Source organism: Patagioenas fasciata, chromosome 1 (assembly GCF_037038585.1).
Source record: "Patagioenas fasciata isolate bPatFas1 chromosome 1, bPatFas1.hap1, whole genome shotgun sequence".
Taxonomy (NCBI): domain Eukaryota; kingdom Metazoa; phylum Chordata; class Aves; order Columbiformes; family Columbidae; genus Patagioenas; species Patagioenas fasciata.
The window spans coordinates 85,243,982-85,259,508 of NC_092520.1; the positions used below are offsets into that span (position 1 = coordinate 85,243,982).

At 46.4% G+C, this 15,527-nt stretch overlaps 1 protein-coding gene across 3 annotated transcripts; it reads left to right on the forward strand.

The window, feature by feature from the left end:
* Nucleotides 1-1,234: 1,234 nt before the first annotated feature.
* On the forward strand, nucleotides 1,235-9,697 carry ACP6 (acid phosphatase 6, lysophosphatidic). Of its 3 annotated transcripts, XM_065844138.2 has the most exons (10): nucleotides 1,235-1,473; nucleotides 2,731-2,859; nucleotides 2,953-3,083; nucleotides 3,732-3,811; nucleotides 4,639-4,726; nucleotides 6,319-6,451; nucleotides 7,184-7,284; nucleotides 8,667-8,762; nucleotides 9,071-9,236; nucleotides 9,519-9,697. In XM_065844138.2, exons 1-10 carry the CDS (start codon nucleotides 1,264-1,266, stop codon nucleotides 9,657-9,659), a joined length of 1,275 nt encoding a protein of 424 aa, XP_065700210.1. In that variant the 5' UTR covers nucleotides 1,235-1,263; the 3' UTR covers nucleotides 9,660-9,697. The 3 variants fall into 3 exon arrangements, with proteins under 3 accessions (XP_065700210.1, XP_071666046.1, XP_071666052.1); XM_071809945.1 differs by lacking the exon at nucleotides 8,667-8,762; XM_071809951.1 differs by lacking the exons at nucleotides 1,235-1,473; nucleotides 2,731-2,859; nucleotides 2,953-3,083; nucleotides 3,732-3,811 and adding an exon at nucleotides 3,818-4,072.
* The last annotated feature ends 5,830 nt before the right edge of the window (nucleotides 9,698-15,527 follow it).

Below are 15,527 nucleotides of genomic sequence, written 5' to 3' on the forward strand. Positions count from 1 at the left end.
TCATATTCACCCCAGGACAGCTTCACTGAGTGCTGAAGGGAGATGACAAGAGGTAGCTCCGATGTTACAAACAACCAACTGTGAACTTCAGGTGACAGGAGGTTACCCAGGTGACAGGAGGTTACCTACGTGGCAGGGCCATGCCTTCACCCTCCTCCCTGCTGCAGCTCATCTCCAGTGCTATGCTGGTTCCCAAAGCTGCGGTGGAAACAACAGGTCAGACAAGAGAAGCTCAAGGCCCACTGCTCTCTTCCTGTGGTGCCTGCACCTGGGCATCCAAACTGAAAATGACCTTGTTTAGCAAACTCACCATGGAAGGAGCCCTCATTTAAACAACAACAAACAAAATGCCAGCACCCTGTCTAGCAGCAACTGTAAACCTTTGCTGGTGATGTGAATGGCGTGGCTGAGTAGTGGCAGGGGGAGAAAAAGTTACAGGGGTAAGAAGCTGTTCTCTCCGTCAGCGTTACCATTAAGATAATGAATGCGAGGGAAATTTCTCCTGCTGCTTGTGCAACATCCCCACAGGCTGACGAGAAGAGCAAAGTGATGCATAGGGGTGACTGGCCCACACATGAGCTGAACACAACATCCTCCCCAAAGCTTCCTCCCCTATCACCGGCTGTGAACTGAAAGGCACAAGCAGCCTATTGAGGAGGAACCCAGGGACACCCCTCCCTCCTCGCAGGCCGTTCCCTCCGCACTGAACTCAATGCACCGGCCAGCGCGGGCTCTTGCACCCGAACACACCGCGCCCGTGGCCAAACGAGGGGAAAGACTGGCAGAAAACCAGACTGCGGCAGGAACCCTCCGCTCCGCGAAAGCCGCACACTCGCACCCGGCGAGTCAGCCCGCAGGAAGCGCCCGGCCGTGCCCTCGCAGAAAAATGAAATGAAAAAAGAGAGAGAGAATGGGGAGCAACCAGCAGGGCGACAGCGCTGCTCCGCTGCAGAGGCAGACGCTGACAAAGCCTGAATGCTGCCCCGCTCCAGGGCTCCGACTCCCGGGGGCCTCGGGGCAGAGGCGTCGCAGTTCCCGCCTCTCCCGCCCAGGGCGGGGCGGGAACGCCCCCCGAGCCGCGCCCGACCCTGCGCGCCTGCGCACCGCGGATCCCCGCCAAGCCCGCCCCCGCGGCGCGGTGCCCGCTGGGAGTTGTAGTTCACCGCAGCCCCTGCCGCTAATCGGAGCCAGCGGGGAGGACTCCGCTTCCCGTCAGCCCCCGCGGCGCTGCCGCCGGGTGCCGGCAGTGACAGCGCCGTCGCCATGGGCTGGGGGACTCGCCTGGGCCTCCTGGGCGGCCTGGCCCTGTGGGCGCAGGGGCGGCGGGCAGCGGCGGCCGCCGGACAGGACGACAGCGGCGGCGGCAGCAGCAGCAGCAGCAGAGAGCGGCGGGACCTGGAGCTGAAGCTGGTGCAGGTGGTCTTCCGGCACGGGGCGCGCACCCCGCTGCGACCCCTCCCGGGGGCAGCACCGGTGAGGACGGGACGGGACGAGCGGGGCAGCGGAGCGGTGGCGGCTGCCCGAGGGGCTGCGGTGGGCGCCCTTCCCCCGAGGCGGCGGGGTGGCCATTGCGGACCTGCTGCTGTGCTTCCATCAGTCTGGTTTTGGCTTGGTTTTTCCCTTCCAAGGCGCTACCGAGAGTAAATTTGGGAAAAACGCGGGAATTTGGGAGTGCTACAAAGATGATGAGGGGTCTAGAGCATCTTTCTTATGCGGAAAGAGAGCTGGGTCTCTTCAGCCTGGAGAAGGCTGAGAAGAGGTCTCATCAATGTTTATAAATACCTTAAGGGTGGGTGTCAAGAGAATGGGACCAAACTTCTCTCAGTGGTGTCCAATGACAGGATGAGGGGCAACGGGCACAGACTGAAGCACAGGAGGTTCCATCTGAAGATGAGCAGAAACTTATTTACTTTGAGGTGCCAGAGCACTGGAATAGGCTGCACAGAGAAGTTGTGGAGTCTCCTTTTCTGGAGACATTCAAGACCTGCCTGGACACATTCCTGTACAATTTGCTCTGGGTGAATCTGCTTAGCAGGTGGGTTGGACTGGATCTCCAGAGGTCCCTTCCAACCCCAACCATTATGGGATTCTGTAAAGCAGAACAGCGATGGCGTGGTCCCACTGCCTGTTAGTGGGTGGGGCGGGGGAGGGGTGATGGCAGAGGGAACCATCTCCATGGTGGCTGCAGGAAGCCCCCCAAGGAAGGACATAGCAGTGGGCTTTACCGGGCTGCAGCCACTGGCAGCAGCAATAACTTGTGTTATTGCTGCTGCCAGGGACTTTGGTCTTTAGTGCCTAGTGCTGAGCCATTCCCCTGCATTACAACAGATGCTTGGCAACATGCCTTTATGTGCCTCAATGTCATTGCAATTGATCTGTCTCCCCAAGGCCTCCAATGAGCTGACAGCTATTAGTTCTGGTAGTTAGCTAAAGAAGCCTTTCAATGTGTAACAAACAGCATCAATAGCGGTTTCCTACAGATTCTTCTCCTGTAAGGGGAGGAAAGCAAGTCCTGTGTTTCATGCACATCACCTGTGTGTGATGCACAGCAGATCAGCAAATCCAGGGTGCAGCACTGCTGTAATTTCTGTATGTGCCAGATGAAGGCATCAGTTCTTTTTGGGTCTGTGTTGTGTTATTGGCAAGGCAGCACAAAATAACACCCCAGCATTGGTTTAATGCTCTGGAAAGTCCTCATTTTCTACTGAAGCACTGTTTGTTTTTAAACAGGTGGAATGGCATCCCACTCTTCTAGATGTACCCGCTCAGACAAAGTTTGATTACGTGGTGACTGATCTAAATGGAGGGCCTCAACCTCCCTCACCCTATGAGGAGCACTACAAAAAGATCACACTCAAGGTGAAGCAGTCTTTCATGGTGGTTTCCTGTTCCCTCTGGAGACCTGTTTATTTCCATGTTCCACTGGAAACCCTTCCTTTTCTTTGCGCTTAGGGTGGTGCAATTGCAGGACAGCTGACAACAGTAGGGATGCAGCAGATGTTTGCCCTGGGTCAGAGGCTGAGGAGAAGCTATGTGGAGGAAGCCAACTTTCTCTCACCAACCTTTAAGCCTGCTGAGGTCTTGTGAGTCTCTTGTTTCCCTTCTGGACCTTCCCCTGTTTCCTTCTGGATGAGTAGCCCTGTGCTAGGGAAGCTTTCTAACCAGCATACACTTCTCCACCATATAGCAGACTGGCTGGTCCCTGGGCCTTCATCTCTGCTTAGCCTGGAGAGCCCGCCATTAGAACTCGCTCATGACACAAAGCATCCAGCTTCCCACAGCCTTGAGAGGGATACCAGGGACAGATTCATCTCACCCTACATTTAGCCATTGACAGCAGTATTATGCATCTCTGTGGTGAGTGAAGGGAAACAGGTGTTTCTGGAGCACAATTTAACTTGCTGTAGATTACATAGATAAGTTTGGTGAGCTGAAGTGTACCCCTGCTGCTCACGTCAATAATGCTGGGAGTGGCTGGTTTAGGATGAGATACAAATCACACCAGAGAAGTACACATTTGTTATCTCCACCGTCTCTGAAGGGAAGTGAAAGGGCTGTTCAGATAGAGGTGTCTGTTTTTCAAGATACTTATAGCAAGGCAAGGTGAGTTCCACCACAGCTTTCCAAAGCCAGAGTGAAAGTAGAACACTTAGTTCCACCAAGTCCTCCCCAGCTGCAGCCATATCCAGGTGGAAAAAGTGCTACCTCACAAACTCCTTTCTCTCTTTCAGCATCCGTTCCACCAATATATTCCGGAATCTGGAGTCCACACGGTGCCTGCTAGCTGGGCTGTACCAACAGCAGAAAGAAGGTTGGAGAGACTTCTCACCAGCGCCTTTCCTTTCTCAGTCTTCCCTAGATGCACATCCCACCTCACTCATCCCAGCTCTCTCTGGTTTCTGGTTCTTGCTTCTTCCCCAGTTCTTCACTCCTGACCCTCCTCCCCTTACTCTCTTGGTTCTGTATGTTCTTTATCAACTTGTCACTTGCTCCCTCTCTTCGTGTAGCTTTCTGGGGATGCTCAACTTGGATGTGTTGCCATGAATCCTGCAATTTCAGAGCTACTGAGGAGGTTAGCATTAACCTGCTTTAGAATCATGAGGGCAAAAAGTTCCAGATTCAACGTTCACGAGCTGCACATCTGAAAAAAGTTTCTCAGAGAAATTTAAGTATCTCAGCCATAGAAGTACCAAGATCCTTTACAAGTTTGGTATCTGGAGTAACTTTCAGCTGTATCCTACAGCTGACAGCTACTTGTATGTCTTGGAAATACGCTCTGGGTTTTGAAGATCTTGTTTCTGCTCCTTCTGTATTCAGTTCCAGGAACAAATAGCAAAAGTGACTTGCCATAGCTCCTTACACCTCATGACATAGAAACTAATTCTTGTCACATACACAAATACTAGAAAAATGAACACACAACTGAAAGCTTCACAAGGTGCACAGTAGACATCTCTGTGGAATTAAATGCTGTGTGTGCAAAAACAAGCACAGTGGCTTGTGTTGCAGGTGATAGCTCAGGGGGAATTACTAGCTGACAACAATGAACTTGAGCACAAAGCCCATGGGAGTGATTAAAGCAGTCTAAAGACACACAGATGCACTAGTGATCACATAAACTTCCTTCTCGTTCCACAGGATCTGTTGTCATTGTCACTGATGAAGCAAGCTCTGAAATCCTCTACCCCAATTACTACAACTGCCAGCGCCTGAAATGCTTGAGCAGGTAATTGCCAGCCATACCTCCCCATATGATTTCACTGCTGTTTCATTTCAGCAGTAGTAATTTAAAACAGCACGTTTGCTTCCCATTTCCCAATTTCTTCCCCTGCCACTTACTGTTCTTTGGGCATGGTTAGCTAGTTATATAAAATAACTCGGTGAGTGGAGTCATACACCAAGCAGTGGCACCAGAAGAAGAAAAACAGACTTTTTCTTGAAAGACCAATTTAATTTAGTCAGTGTCTAGCAAACACTCATTACTAACTAATGTACAGCTATTCTGCGGTATTGCTGCAGGGCAGAATTAATGTCATCTACATTCCTTAACAAGCCTTTCAAGTGTGAACATACTGGGCCTCCTTTTTATATTGAGCTTCTGGTTTGGGGGTTCTTACAACATTCGTGTCACTTTTATACCTTGAAGAAACTGAAACATACACAGCCTTGACACATTTAACAAAGACTAATGAAGTAAAATAAGGAATATCCTACCTAGAAAGAACAGTCATGTTTGCAGAATTAAGTATTCTGAATGTCTGTGCCAAGTTAGGTATGGGGTGGAAACTGAACAAGAAAGGCAAATGTATTACAGTTTGGTCGGATTATACATTAGCATATTTTTTTCCAAAATTCAAGAGTTGTCAGAATTCACTTGCAAAAGCTCATTATATAATGCTCGACTCTGCAGGCCAAGGGTTGTTCTTGGCAGTGCTGAGGTGACAGCCCATAGAAGCAGTACATTCAGCTTCCTCTAGTAACATCAACTGTCCAAAATGGGAGTAAATTGCAAGCTTTTCCACTCCCTCCCCGCCCAGCCCACCAACTGAGCAGGTTTTGTGACCGCATCAAGGTGGATTTTTTTAAGCTGCAGTAAGAAGCACCACCTGAGCTCACAGGCTACCTATGCCAGAACTTCTATGATATTTGATTTCAAACAGAAGCTAGAACTGTTCCTAAAAAAATTTAAAAGCAAACTTAAAAAACATTTCCCACCGCCACCCTAAGAGATTAGGGTCAGAGGAAACAAAACCTATGCAACATATTTTTCTTGATGTACATGGCCAGCATAGATTTTCTCAGCTAAACTTTTAAAAATAAAAAACAGGGTAAAGAGGCAAATGGCTTCAAACAAAATGAGGGGTGAATTTAAGCTATATGTGAGTATCTAGGAGTTTCCCTTTTCCCACACCATACAGCAGTCAGTTCAAGCCTTCCGCCCTTTCTTCTTTCATGAGCCAGTTAAAGGCTACTCCCTGAAGACAAAGACTTGTACTGTTCCAGTATGACCAGATCTGTTAGCTGATACACAGCCCTTGCTCATGGGAACCACTTCTGGAGCGTTGACATCTCATCTTTATTTTGTCCGCTGCCTCTGTGAGAGCAAAGAGCCAGCTACAGTCCTTGAAATCTAGATGGAGTGTCTGTCTGCTCTGCAACTCCAAACATCAGGAATCCCTCCATATTCTGTGGTGCTTCTCTTCTATGCCTCAATGACATGAGACAACTCTACTGGGCTGGAGTCACAAAAACAACCCCAAAAGATAGAAAGTCTGATGTATGAAAAGTTTTTGTTTTGTTTTCTTAATTCCTTGACAGGCATAAGATGAAGAATGCTTCGCAACAGCCAGGTATCTCTGATGACTTGAGAACAATTAAGGAGAAGATGGGTATTGATGGTGATAAGTCTGTGGATTTTTTTCTCCTCCTTGATAACATTCTTGCTGAGCAGGTGAGCTGAGCAGTTGTATTGCACTGTCACAGAAAGAAACATTCATCTACCTACATATGGATATATATATGTATATGTGGAGAAAACCACCAAGTGCCAACACCCGCTGATACCAGAGGGTACCCTAGTGCCTTTCTATGCAGCCCAGAAAGTTTCTAGAAATAGCATGGCCTTTTTAAAAAGCAAGACATGGAGTCAGCCTTGCTCTAGGATGAAGACTCATCTCCAGTATTTATGTTCTTACCCTGAAGTTCAGTATTTCTTTCATGTGTAATGAAGTAGAGCTAAGAGAGCAGTTGGGCCTTGCTTTACCCCATTACAAAGTGTTTTCCCTTTTCTGTCAGTCACCACCTAACACACATCTTAATCCTGGTTCCAGCATACTACCTGTAAGCCAAGTTGCTTCTGCTACTGGCATATTTTTTGGCGTACTTGTACAGCCCTTAGTACCTCTTGCTTGCTGGAGCTAATGGTAATTGGTCTGTCCGTCAGTTGAATAGCTCAAGGCCTTACACTCCCTTCACACAGAAATGTACCCTCAAGAGCAAACATCCATCCTTTTAGTACATGGAGAAAGTCTGTGTTTAAAACCATCCTAGAACTCCTCATATGAATATCATAGTAACAAGTGCTGTGACATGAACAGCTGTTTTCTGTGGGCAGTCACCCACATGTTTTCAGGCTGAGTTCAGAAAGGGCTGAACCCTGTTCCGCTGCATCTTCTTTTTCCAGGTGCACAATTTGCCAAGCTGCCCTGTGCTGAAGAACTTTCAGCAGACAGTTGAGCGTCGATCTGTTGACTCGCTGCTTTTCCTTCTGGAAGACAGTTCAAGGTGATTGCCCATGTCCATGCCTCCAGCCTTAGGGGTTGCCTTAGGCTTACCTAGGATGGAGGAGCTATACCAGCTTACTATGGCAGATACAGGTCCTTTCTGATCTGCCACATTCCCCCACCAGAGGCTGCTGCCCCCTCATGAGGTTCATGCCTCAGCCATCTCCATGAGAAGTCCAGTGTCCTTAGGAACATAAACTAGGAAAAAAAGAAGACAAAGAGTCCACATCGAGGAGGCCAAGATGTGGGCTAAGGTCCTGTTTTGCTGACAGTCGTGGAAAAGAGTAGTCTCCAAGCAGTAAGTCACTGAGGCAGGCAATGAACACCTCTGTTGCCACAGTTAAGTGAACCTGCATCAGAGGCAAAAGCAGGAGAGAACAGATGCTTCCAGCCTGAGCACTGAGGCTGCACAGGGGAGGCTGCCCTTGCAAAGGCACAGTGGCAATCCGAATTCCAGCCCAGGGATGGCACCTGCACAGCTGGGCTGAGAAGTGTTGATGCTAGTGGAAAAGGTGATGCCAGGCCCTGCACACATGTAACTACTTGCAAAAGAATCTTGCTACATGCAGTTAATTGCCTCCTCCACAGTTGTTTGTAAGGGTGGCTGTGTTGCTAGCCTAGCAGCCGTTTTTGTTTCAGATTCATTCACAACTGCCATGTTCGCCAGCTCTTGTCAGGCAGTGGTACAGGACTGCCTCTTCTGTTAGGACAGTCAGCCTTAGCCTTTTCTTTAACTTGTATTAGAGGTGTTGGGTACTGAAAGACTGATTTCCTGCACTCCCACAACACCCAGGAGATCCACAGTCACACTCATTCTGCATTTCCACTAACGTATTAGGTAGAGGGATGGTTTTTGGGTTTTTTTGGTGTTGTTTTTGTTTTTTTTTTTTCCCACACAAGAAGTTGTCTAAAGATCTCCCCTATTTTTAATACAGGGATAAAAAGCTAATTTTTAAATATAGCTGCCCCCTTCTTCAATTCCACCTGCCCTTTCCCGCCAAAGACCTCAACCACTTCAGTTGCTGTCAACTACAGTCATCTTTCCCTAGCTGAAAACCATGCATCCAAAAATGACAACTGGGCAAACAAAATATAGCAGCATAGAGAACACCAAGGAGTTTCTAGGTTTGCCACTATGTGGGCCACACCTCGTGAGACTGCTTGTTAACACGTCTCACCTCCCTATCTACAATGACATTAGAATCTCTGTGGTGACCACACAACTGCTGAAATAAAAAGTAACCACAGCCATTGCATTTAATAGTTCTTCGCTACATTCAGTACCTTACCAGTTTGTAAGGGAAAAGCAGGTTCCCAGGTGTTCATTCAAATTTCTTTTTGAAAGTTTAGCAACTAGTAGATTTATTTCTGCTTCTTTTATAGAGAAGTTCTTCAGATGAGTATTGGTCTCCTTTTCTATACCTTACAGAAGAACATTACAGAAGCAGTAGATTCCTCATCTCCAGCTGAAAAGGCCAGGTACGGGGCAGATCTCCTCCTCTAATTGTTACAGATTGACTTTCTGTCAGTGCGAAGAGCTGGTTCAGAAAGATGTTGAATGTGTGGGTAAAGAGAATGGGTGCTCATCTGCTAGAAGAAGCATGAGTGCCATATTTGCTTTTGCTGAGTTAGATTGTATGTGCAGTGTACTTTTTGTGTAATCAAGACACCAGCCCTGAGCTTTGGATGCCCCACTGTAGCATTAGCATCTGGCCATCCATGGAGGAACACAGCTAACATTTTAGGTTAGCATTGTTTTTCTTTTATTTTCCTTCCCTTTTTATCAGAAAGCTCATTCTCTATGCTTCTCATGACGTTACCCTTATTCCTCTCCTGGTGGCAACGGGCACCTTTGATCACAAGTGGCCACCGTATGCTGCAGATGTGACCCTAGAACTGTATCAGCACCGACTGTCCAAAGAGTGGTTTGTTCGCATGACTTACCATGGCGAGGTAAGATTCCAGGGAAGTCCATCTCACAACCCTTGGGCTTTTGTTTTTGTCATGCATGCATAAAAAACAGAGTAAGGCACCTAGAGCACATCCATGGTAGCCCAGATATCTTTTCTGTTGAGCTATTTATCTACTGTGAGTTTAGGCAAAGACTTCGAACCTCTACCTCTCTTTTTCTGTGCCTTGATTAGCATGTTTCCCTGACACACAATGCATCAGATCAGTAAAAAAAGGGCTTTGGCAATGCACGAGATCTGCGATTTTGTCTCTTTGTCTTCACAGGAGCAAGTGGTGAAAGGATGTAGAGCAGGTCTCTGCCCACTTGGAGAATTTCTAGAAGTTCTTGCACAGTACTCAGTCAGTCCAGAGGAGTACAATAACCTGTGTTCCCAAATGGAGGGGAATCAGCAATCTGACTCATAAATAGCTTGTCTTAAATTAAAATTAGTATATTGTCACAATCTTTGACTATTTTTCTTCATAATCCTCCCAGCCTTCCCCTGGTTTAAAGACATTTTAGATGAGGTGACTTTTTCCTACCAGACACAGGGTGGCACAGTGTCACTTTTCACTGTTAGCAGCAAGATGAAAGAGGCAGTGTAACAGAATGGCTCGAGTTCACTTCTGAGGTAGCCACACAAAAGCACAGAGAGGCTGTAAACAGCAAGAGAGAGAACAGCCCTGTTTAAATTGCCCTGCTGCTTCAGGAATATGAGAAAAAGCATAGCTGTTCCTCATATGCTGGGACTGTGGGATGAAGCCCAGCTTGCTCTGTGATTCCAGACTTGAGAGCTTTGACATAGTGATTGCTTTTATGTGTGGCGACCTGCAGAAGGCACTGCGCCGTTCCCTTTCTTCTATCATGTTAGAGGGTTGCTCTACAGACAGATGAACCTCCCAAATTGCATAGCGTTTACCTACCCCATCTTCTTGAGGGCATTTTTGTGCAGGCAGAACTTCTCCAAAGGGACAGAAAGCCTCCAAACCTCTTCCCCGCTCTCCTGTAATTATGGAGATTCTGCTATGAATGTGCAAAACAACCACAGTGGGCCAAGCACAAGAACACGTGCTCCTGGTGAACTCTGCTTAATGCGCTTTAAACAAGAGTCTGGGGAGCTGCTATTGACTTCAGCTTTGGGCAGCATCACATCTATTTTGCGCTTGCCGAAACAGGAGTACACCAGCATAGCCAACAGAAGTACTTCTAGCTGAGATGATGACACTTTTTCCCTGTAAGACAGTACTAAGGATCACTATGTTGCCAAAATCCCTATTTTCCAATCAATAAATAACACCTGGATCCTTATCTACTTTCTTTGGGACATGTAAAGGCTAAAATAGCAGGACCACTTATTGAGAATGGCCCTGCAGTTTTTGGTGTTGCATTACCCCTTCTCACTTAGTGAAAACAGGCTGCAGTGATGTTAGTGGAAGCCATTGGCAGATATGTGACTGGAGGCACTACGGCACCTTCTCCCCGAGAAGCGTGGGCTGGATTTACCTCTACTCTTTCATTAGCCTGCCCCCACCACAATTACATGTTGACGCCACGCACAGTGAACAGAATAATTTGAATACCAAATACATTGCTGGAGGTCTCACTGAACTGCTATTAGAAGCTGTCAAAAAAGCAAACAAAACGTTATTTTCCACCAAGTTTTTATACAGCCTAAAAACATAATGCCATTATAGAAAAATCAATGGCCTGCCCTTGCATAAGAACAGTGCGTTCTGCTCTAATCAAGCTCTCTCTTACACATCGTATAAAGTATTTGGGGAATGATGATGGAAACATTAGGCATAAAATGGCAAACTGTGAGGCACAGAGTGCTTGGGAAAGGGATATCAGGGAACAGCACCAGAAGCTTTGGCCATGCCAGTAGACAAAATGGGAATTCACATACCTTCTGAACAAGAGCTAGGAGCATCGCCCAGCAAAACCAACTAACAGCCAGGTTAAAAAAATGGCAACATAGTCAAGAGCCGTTGGACTCAGCAAAACAAGCTGACCTAGTACACCTAAGATTGGTCAAAGGCGCTGCATTCACACCATTAAAATAAATCGCTCTAGGCAGTGTAACATACATTTCGGTAACAGCAGAAGACTTCAGAAAAACAGGTTAGCTCCTTCCTTCTAGGAAGAAGCCTCTGCTGGGAAGAAGTTATTTCCCCCATTTCTTAGGGGGTTTCTGCCATGCCCTCTGTGCCCCACTCCAGCCTCACCATCCCCTCGATGTGCAGGTGATTGGGCCACACATTGGTTTCATCCCACTGAGCAACTCCATAGTAGTCGTGGCCCACGGTATGAAGGAGTCATTTCTGACCGCAACTAGTGTAAATAATGATTTTGGAAGAGTGTTGGTGGGACAACAGATGAATTTCAGGACCAAATGACACAGGTAAGTGGGAAGTGCTGAACTGCTAACAGTGTGGAAGAGCTGAGGAAAAAAATTCCAGAAATCAAGATTTTTCCCAGCAAACCAGTGCATTTGCCTGAATAAGCAAACTCTTTGCAAGAACTGGAAAGACACACATCCCAGGGGACAGAAAAATAAATCCAAAACTTCCTTACCCTAGGCTGTTAATAGCAGAACTGCTGACACAATCAGCTGACATGTTCAACCTCGGGTTCCCTCAAACTTGAGCTGGAGCTGCTAACCCAGGTTAGTCTGCCTCCCTTTATTTTAATCCAATGCAGTTAACACAGGTTGGTCAACTTAAACCTAAAAGGCTTTTTTTTCTTTTTTCCATTTTGTATTGCAAACCTATCCTCATATAGTATGTTTCATTTTATAGTAGGTAATTGGCAGGAAATATGTCAACTTGAATTCAGAGGTTTGTTTTCTTATCATGTAAAACATCTTATTTTAAAAGTTTCCTGTATCCCAGAAAAAAGAGCATCACTTTTTTTCCTGCCTTATCCTCTGACTCAAACAAAAACAATCATAAGCTTAAAACCTGAGCGCATAAGAATCACGAAGACCTCCATCTCTTGCCACAAAAGGTTTGCTAGCTGAAGTTTAAAAGGAGATCAAGAAGATAGTCATCTTGGTATATTTGTCAATAAAACCAACATCATAAAACAAGCAGTTTGGGTTTGGTTTTTTCTAAGGCCTGAAGAACACTCCTGATATAGCAGTTTAACTTTAAGCAAAGTTAGGTCTTACACATCTGCCACAACAAACAGCCTTAACAGAAATAACTGGAAACTATCTGGACTGGATAAAAATGGAAAAGATCTTTAAATTAAAAGGTCCCCTCATCAGAAAGATGGTATACAGCACATGTGCAAGACAATTTCCCTTTTTAGGTTAAGAATTACTACCAATCGATACAGTGGTGTGCATTCTACTAAATCCAGGCCTACATCAAAACCTGGATCATTTCTCCTCAAGAAATATCAAAATAGGGAACAGGCTCCAGCCAACAGCCTGCGAAGGCTGCATGAGGAAAGCATTCACCATATAACCAGCAGCAGAATGTAGCTTTTTCTGCCACCAGAATGAAAATCAGCACGGTAGACAGCACACCCAGCATTGCACAATTAAGTCCTGTGTATACAGTATTTGAAACAGCCCCAAAGCTTTAGCACAACAAACGCTGTGTTCCAAGTCTAAGCAGTGTGTTTAGGATTCACACCCTCAGGAAGAGTCAGGCACTCATGTCTCCTCCAAGTCAGGACTCATATCATACCAGAAGCTCCACAAACATTCAAGTCCCAACCAAGACTGACGCAGATTAGATCTCCACACATTGGTCTATCTTCTGAAACATTATCCATTAGGCACCACTTAGGAGGTCAGGACTAAATTCGTAAGGCTGGCTACTTGCTTGTCATGTTCTTTGGCAGATTAGCTAGCCCATGATACAGGTACAAAGCCAGAGTTTATTTGGATGATGCTCAAAACTGCCAGCGCACTTCACAGATGACCTGTTCGCAACAGCCTACGACTTTAAAACAAACAGATTTCAAATAGTTTAAACTTTTGATTTAGCAGGCGCGTTACTTCGCGTTTCAGAAGTTCACCATCTGCTGGGTTTACCTTGTAAGTCTCTACACACTCCGGCTGCGCAGCCATCTGGGATGAGATAATTTGAACGGCAGACTGTTTCCTCCCATGTTACTAGAGAGGAAGAGCAGCCAAGCCTGCATGAATAAAGTCTATTTCATTCTTTCAAACAAAGGTGGAGGAGGATTATTTGAAAGTTTTTAAAAAAAAAAAGGGGGGGGGGGGAGGGGAAGAAAACCAAAAATGGCAACCCCGCTTTCCGTCTTCAACTGCACCATGACTACCAGAGCTGAGTCACAGTTACTATTGATTATAAATAAGCAGGAGAGAACAGAGTCTGACTTACAGATCCCACGGTGAATCTGCAAGGCTGGCAGCTAGAAAGCTTTTTCATTTGCAAAGCAAAAAACGGGAGAAGCAGGATCAGAGCAAAACAAAGCAGCTCAGCCTACATCTACTGAGTCGGTTTTCTGACCGGAGCCAGCCAAGGCATCAGCATCTCCTGCCCATTAGCTAGTGCAAACCTGGCAATGCCACTGAGGTTTAAATGCACTTAAGCAGACTCGGGAGAATCCACCTCTTTTGCATTTTCTGTAGGGAAAAAATAAAATCTTGTTAAGATACCAAATACCAGCATATTAAGTTAGACGGATAGAGAAAAAACTTTAATTATGCAGCATCTTTAAAGTGTATCCTTTCACTATCAACTGGTTTTGAAAGAGCAAGCCCGCTATGCTAATTTTTCTAGAATAAGTTGCAGTCATCTCAAATCCTTTGCTGTTCAAAACGCCTCAACAGGCAAAGGAGGCACTGAGAAAGACTGTTAAGAAAACAAACCCTCCAGGTTATTTCTATGCCGATCAAGAAGTTTGCTTTGTTCAACACGGTAAAGACAGTCAGGAGTCGTGCCAGAAGTGGCAACACTTAAAAAGGCTGCATTGTGACAACTCCCATGCAAGGTCCTCAAAAGGCAGCTGTGCAACCGTTTAAAGAAGAGGTAACTCCACTCTACAGAAATAGCACTTACTGTGTCAATTGTCAGCTCTTTCTAAAATCTTGACAAGCCCGTGCTTGAGGCACGCTGCTTGTCTTGTTAGAGGGAAGCACCACAACATACATCCTACACTTTGTCAAAAGAGTAATTCTCACCCAAAATCATCGTAAATTTGCATGACAGCACAAAGGTGAATCTGGAAGCAGGCAACAGAAGGCTCTGAGGCTTGCGTGCCTCCAACAGCGCATGGCTTCACTCATCCTGTAAGACTAGCAACAAAGCTTTGGTAAGGCAGCCACAGACAGCAATTCTTTTTCCACCTATTAAGGGTCAGTTAACTCCAAAAAACTTCACAGACGAACATATTAAAGATACTCATTCTCCACAGGAAGTTTCACGCTAATAGCCAGTCCTTTGAGGAAACTACTCATTGAAATAATTTCAAGTAACAGTAAGTGGAAGAAAGAAGAGATTACACACTCCATACGCAGTCCTGGGGGACCAGGGAGCAAAGAGCCACAGAACCCACTCTCTGCCCTACAGATCCACATATTGCTCATCCCAGTCTTCTCCAGAGGTGGGACTCAACTCCCAGTCCATGTTTCAGCATCCAGTCTTTCACTCCTCACAGATAAAACCATAAAACCTTGCGGAAATGCTCTCAAAAGGCAAGTTTGAAAAGACAGTGGATTAGGAAGCGATCGATGAAAACTGCCATAAAGCAACAATTTACCCAGCAGGGTTGCGTTGATAAAAATCTGCTCGCTGACAATTTCTCTCTCACCTTTGTTATTTAAGTTCATCCATTCCCCACTATCACAGCCTCTGAGCGATGGCAGTCAGAGACCCTACCCAATCCAGAACCCCCAGGGGGACACACAGCCCTGGTGCCCTGCACAGTGCTGGACTCCAGCACTCAACAGGCAGGCACGGCTGCTTAGGGAAGCTCAAAAACCACATACCTTGTAGTGCTGCAAACACTCACCTGGAGGAAGAGACAGAGAGAAGTTTCATCTACTCCTTGACTCTCAACAAATTGAAGAAGACAGACTGTAACTATCATCCCTGCTTGTCCTGAAGACCTCACTCCAAGGGAAAACGAGCTTAGTTCAGGATTAAGGGAACAGAAGTGCACACAGCTGCCTACAGACCAGACTTTTAGGAGCTGCCAAAGCTTACCCCAGCTGGCCTCTGCACTGGCTGTGATCATGAGAAAGAGCAAACAGTCATCTGGCCAGCCATCTGATGTACACAGAAACAACTGGACTGGATAAAGAAGACAGTTCA

Coding starts and splice junctions, on each gene's coding strand:
- ACP6 (XM_065844138.2), top strand. CDS start 1,264: ATGGGCTGGGGGACTCGCCTGGGCCTCCTGGGCGGCCTGGCCCTGTGG. Junction 6,452..7,183: donor ATAACATTCTTGCTGAGCAG/GTGAGCTGAGCA, acceptor TTCTTTTTCCAG/GTGCACAATTTGCCAAGCTG. Junction 9,237..9,518: donor GCATGACTTACCATGGCGAG/GTAAGATTCCAG, acceptor TTGTCTTCACAG/GAGCAAGTGGTGAAAGGATG.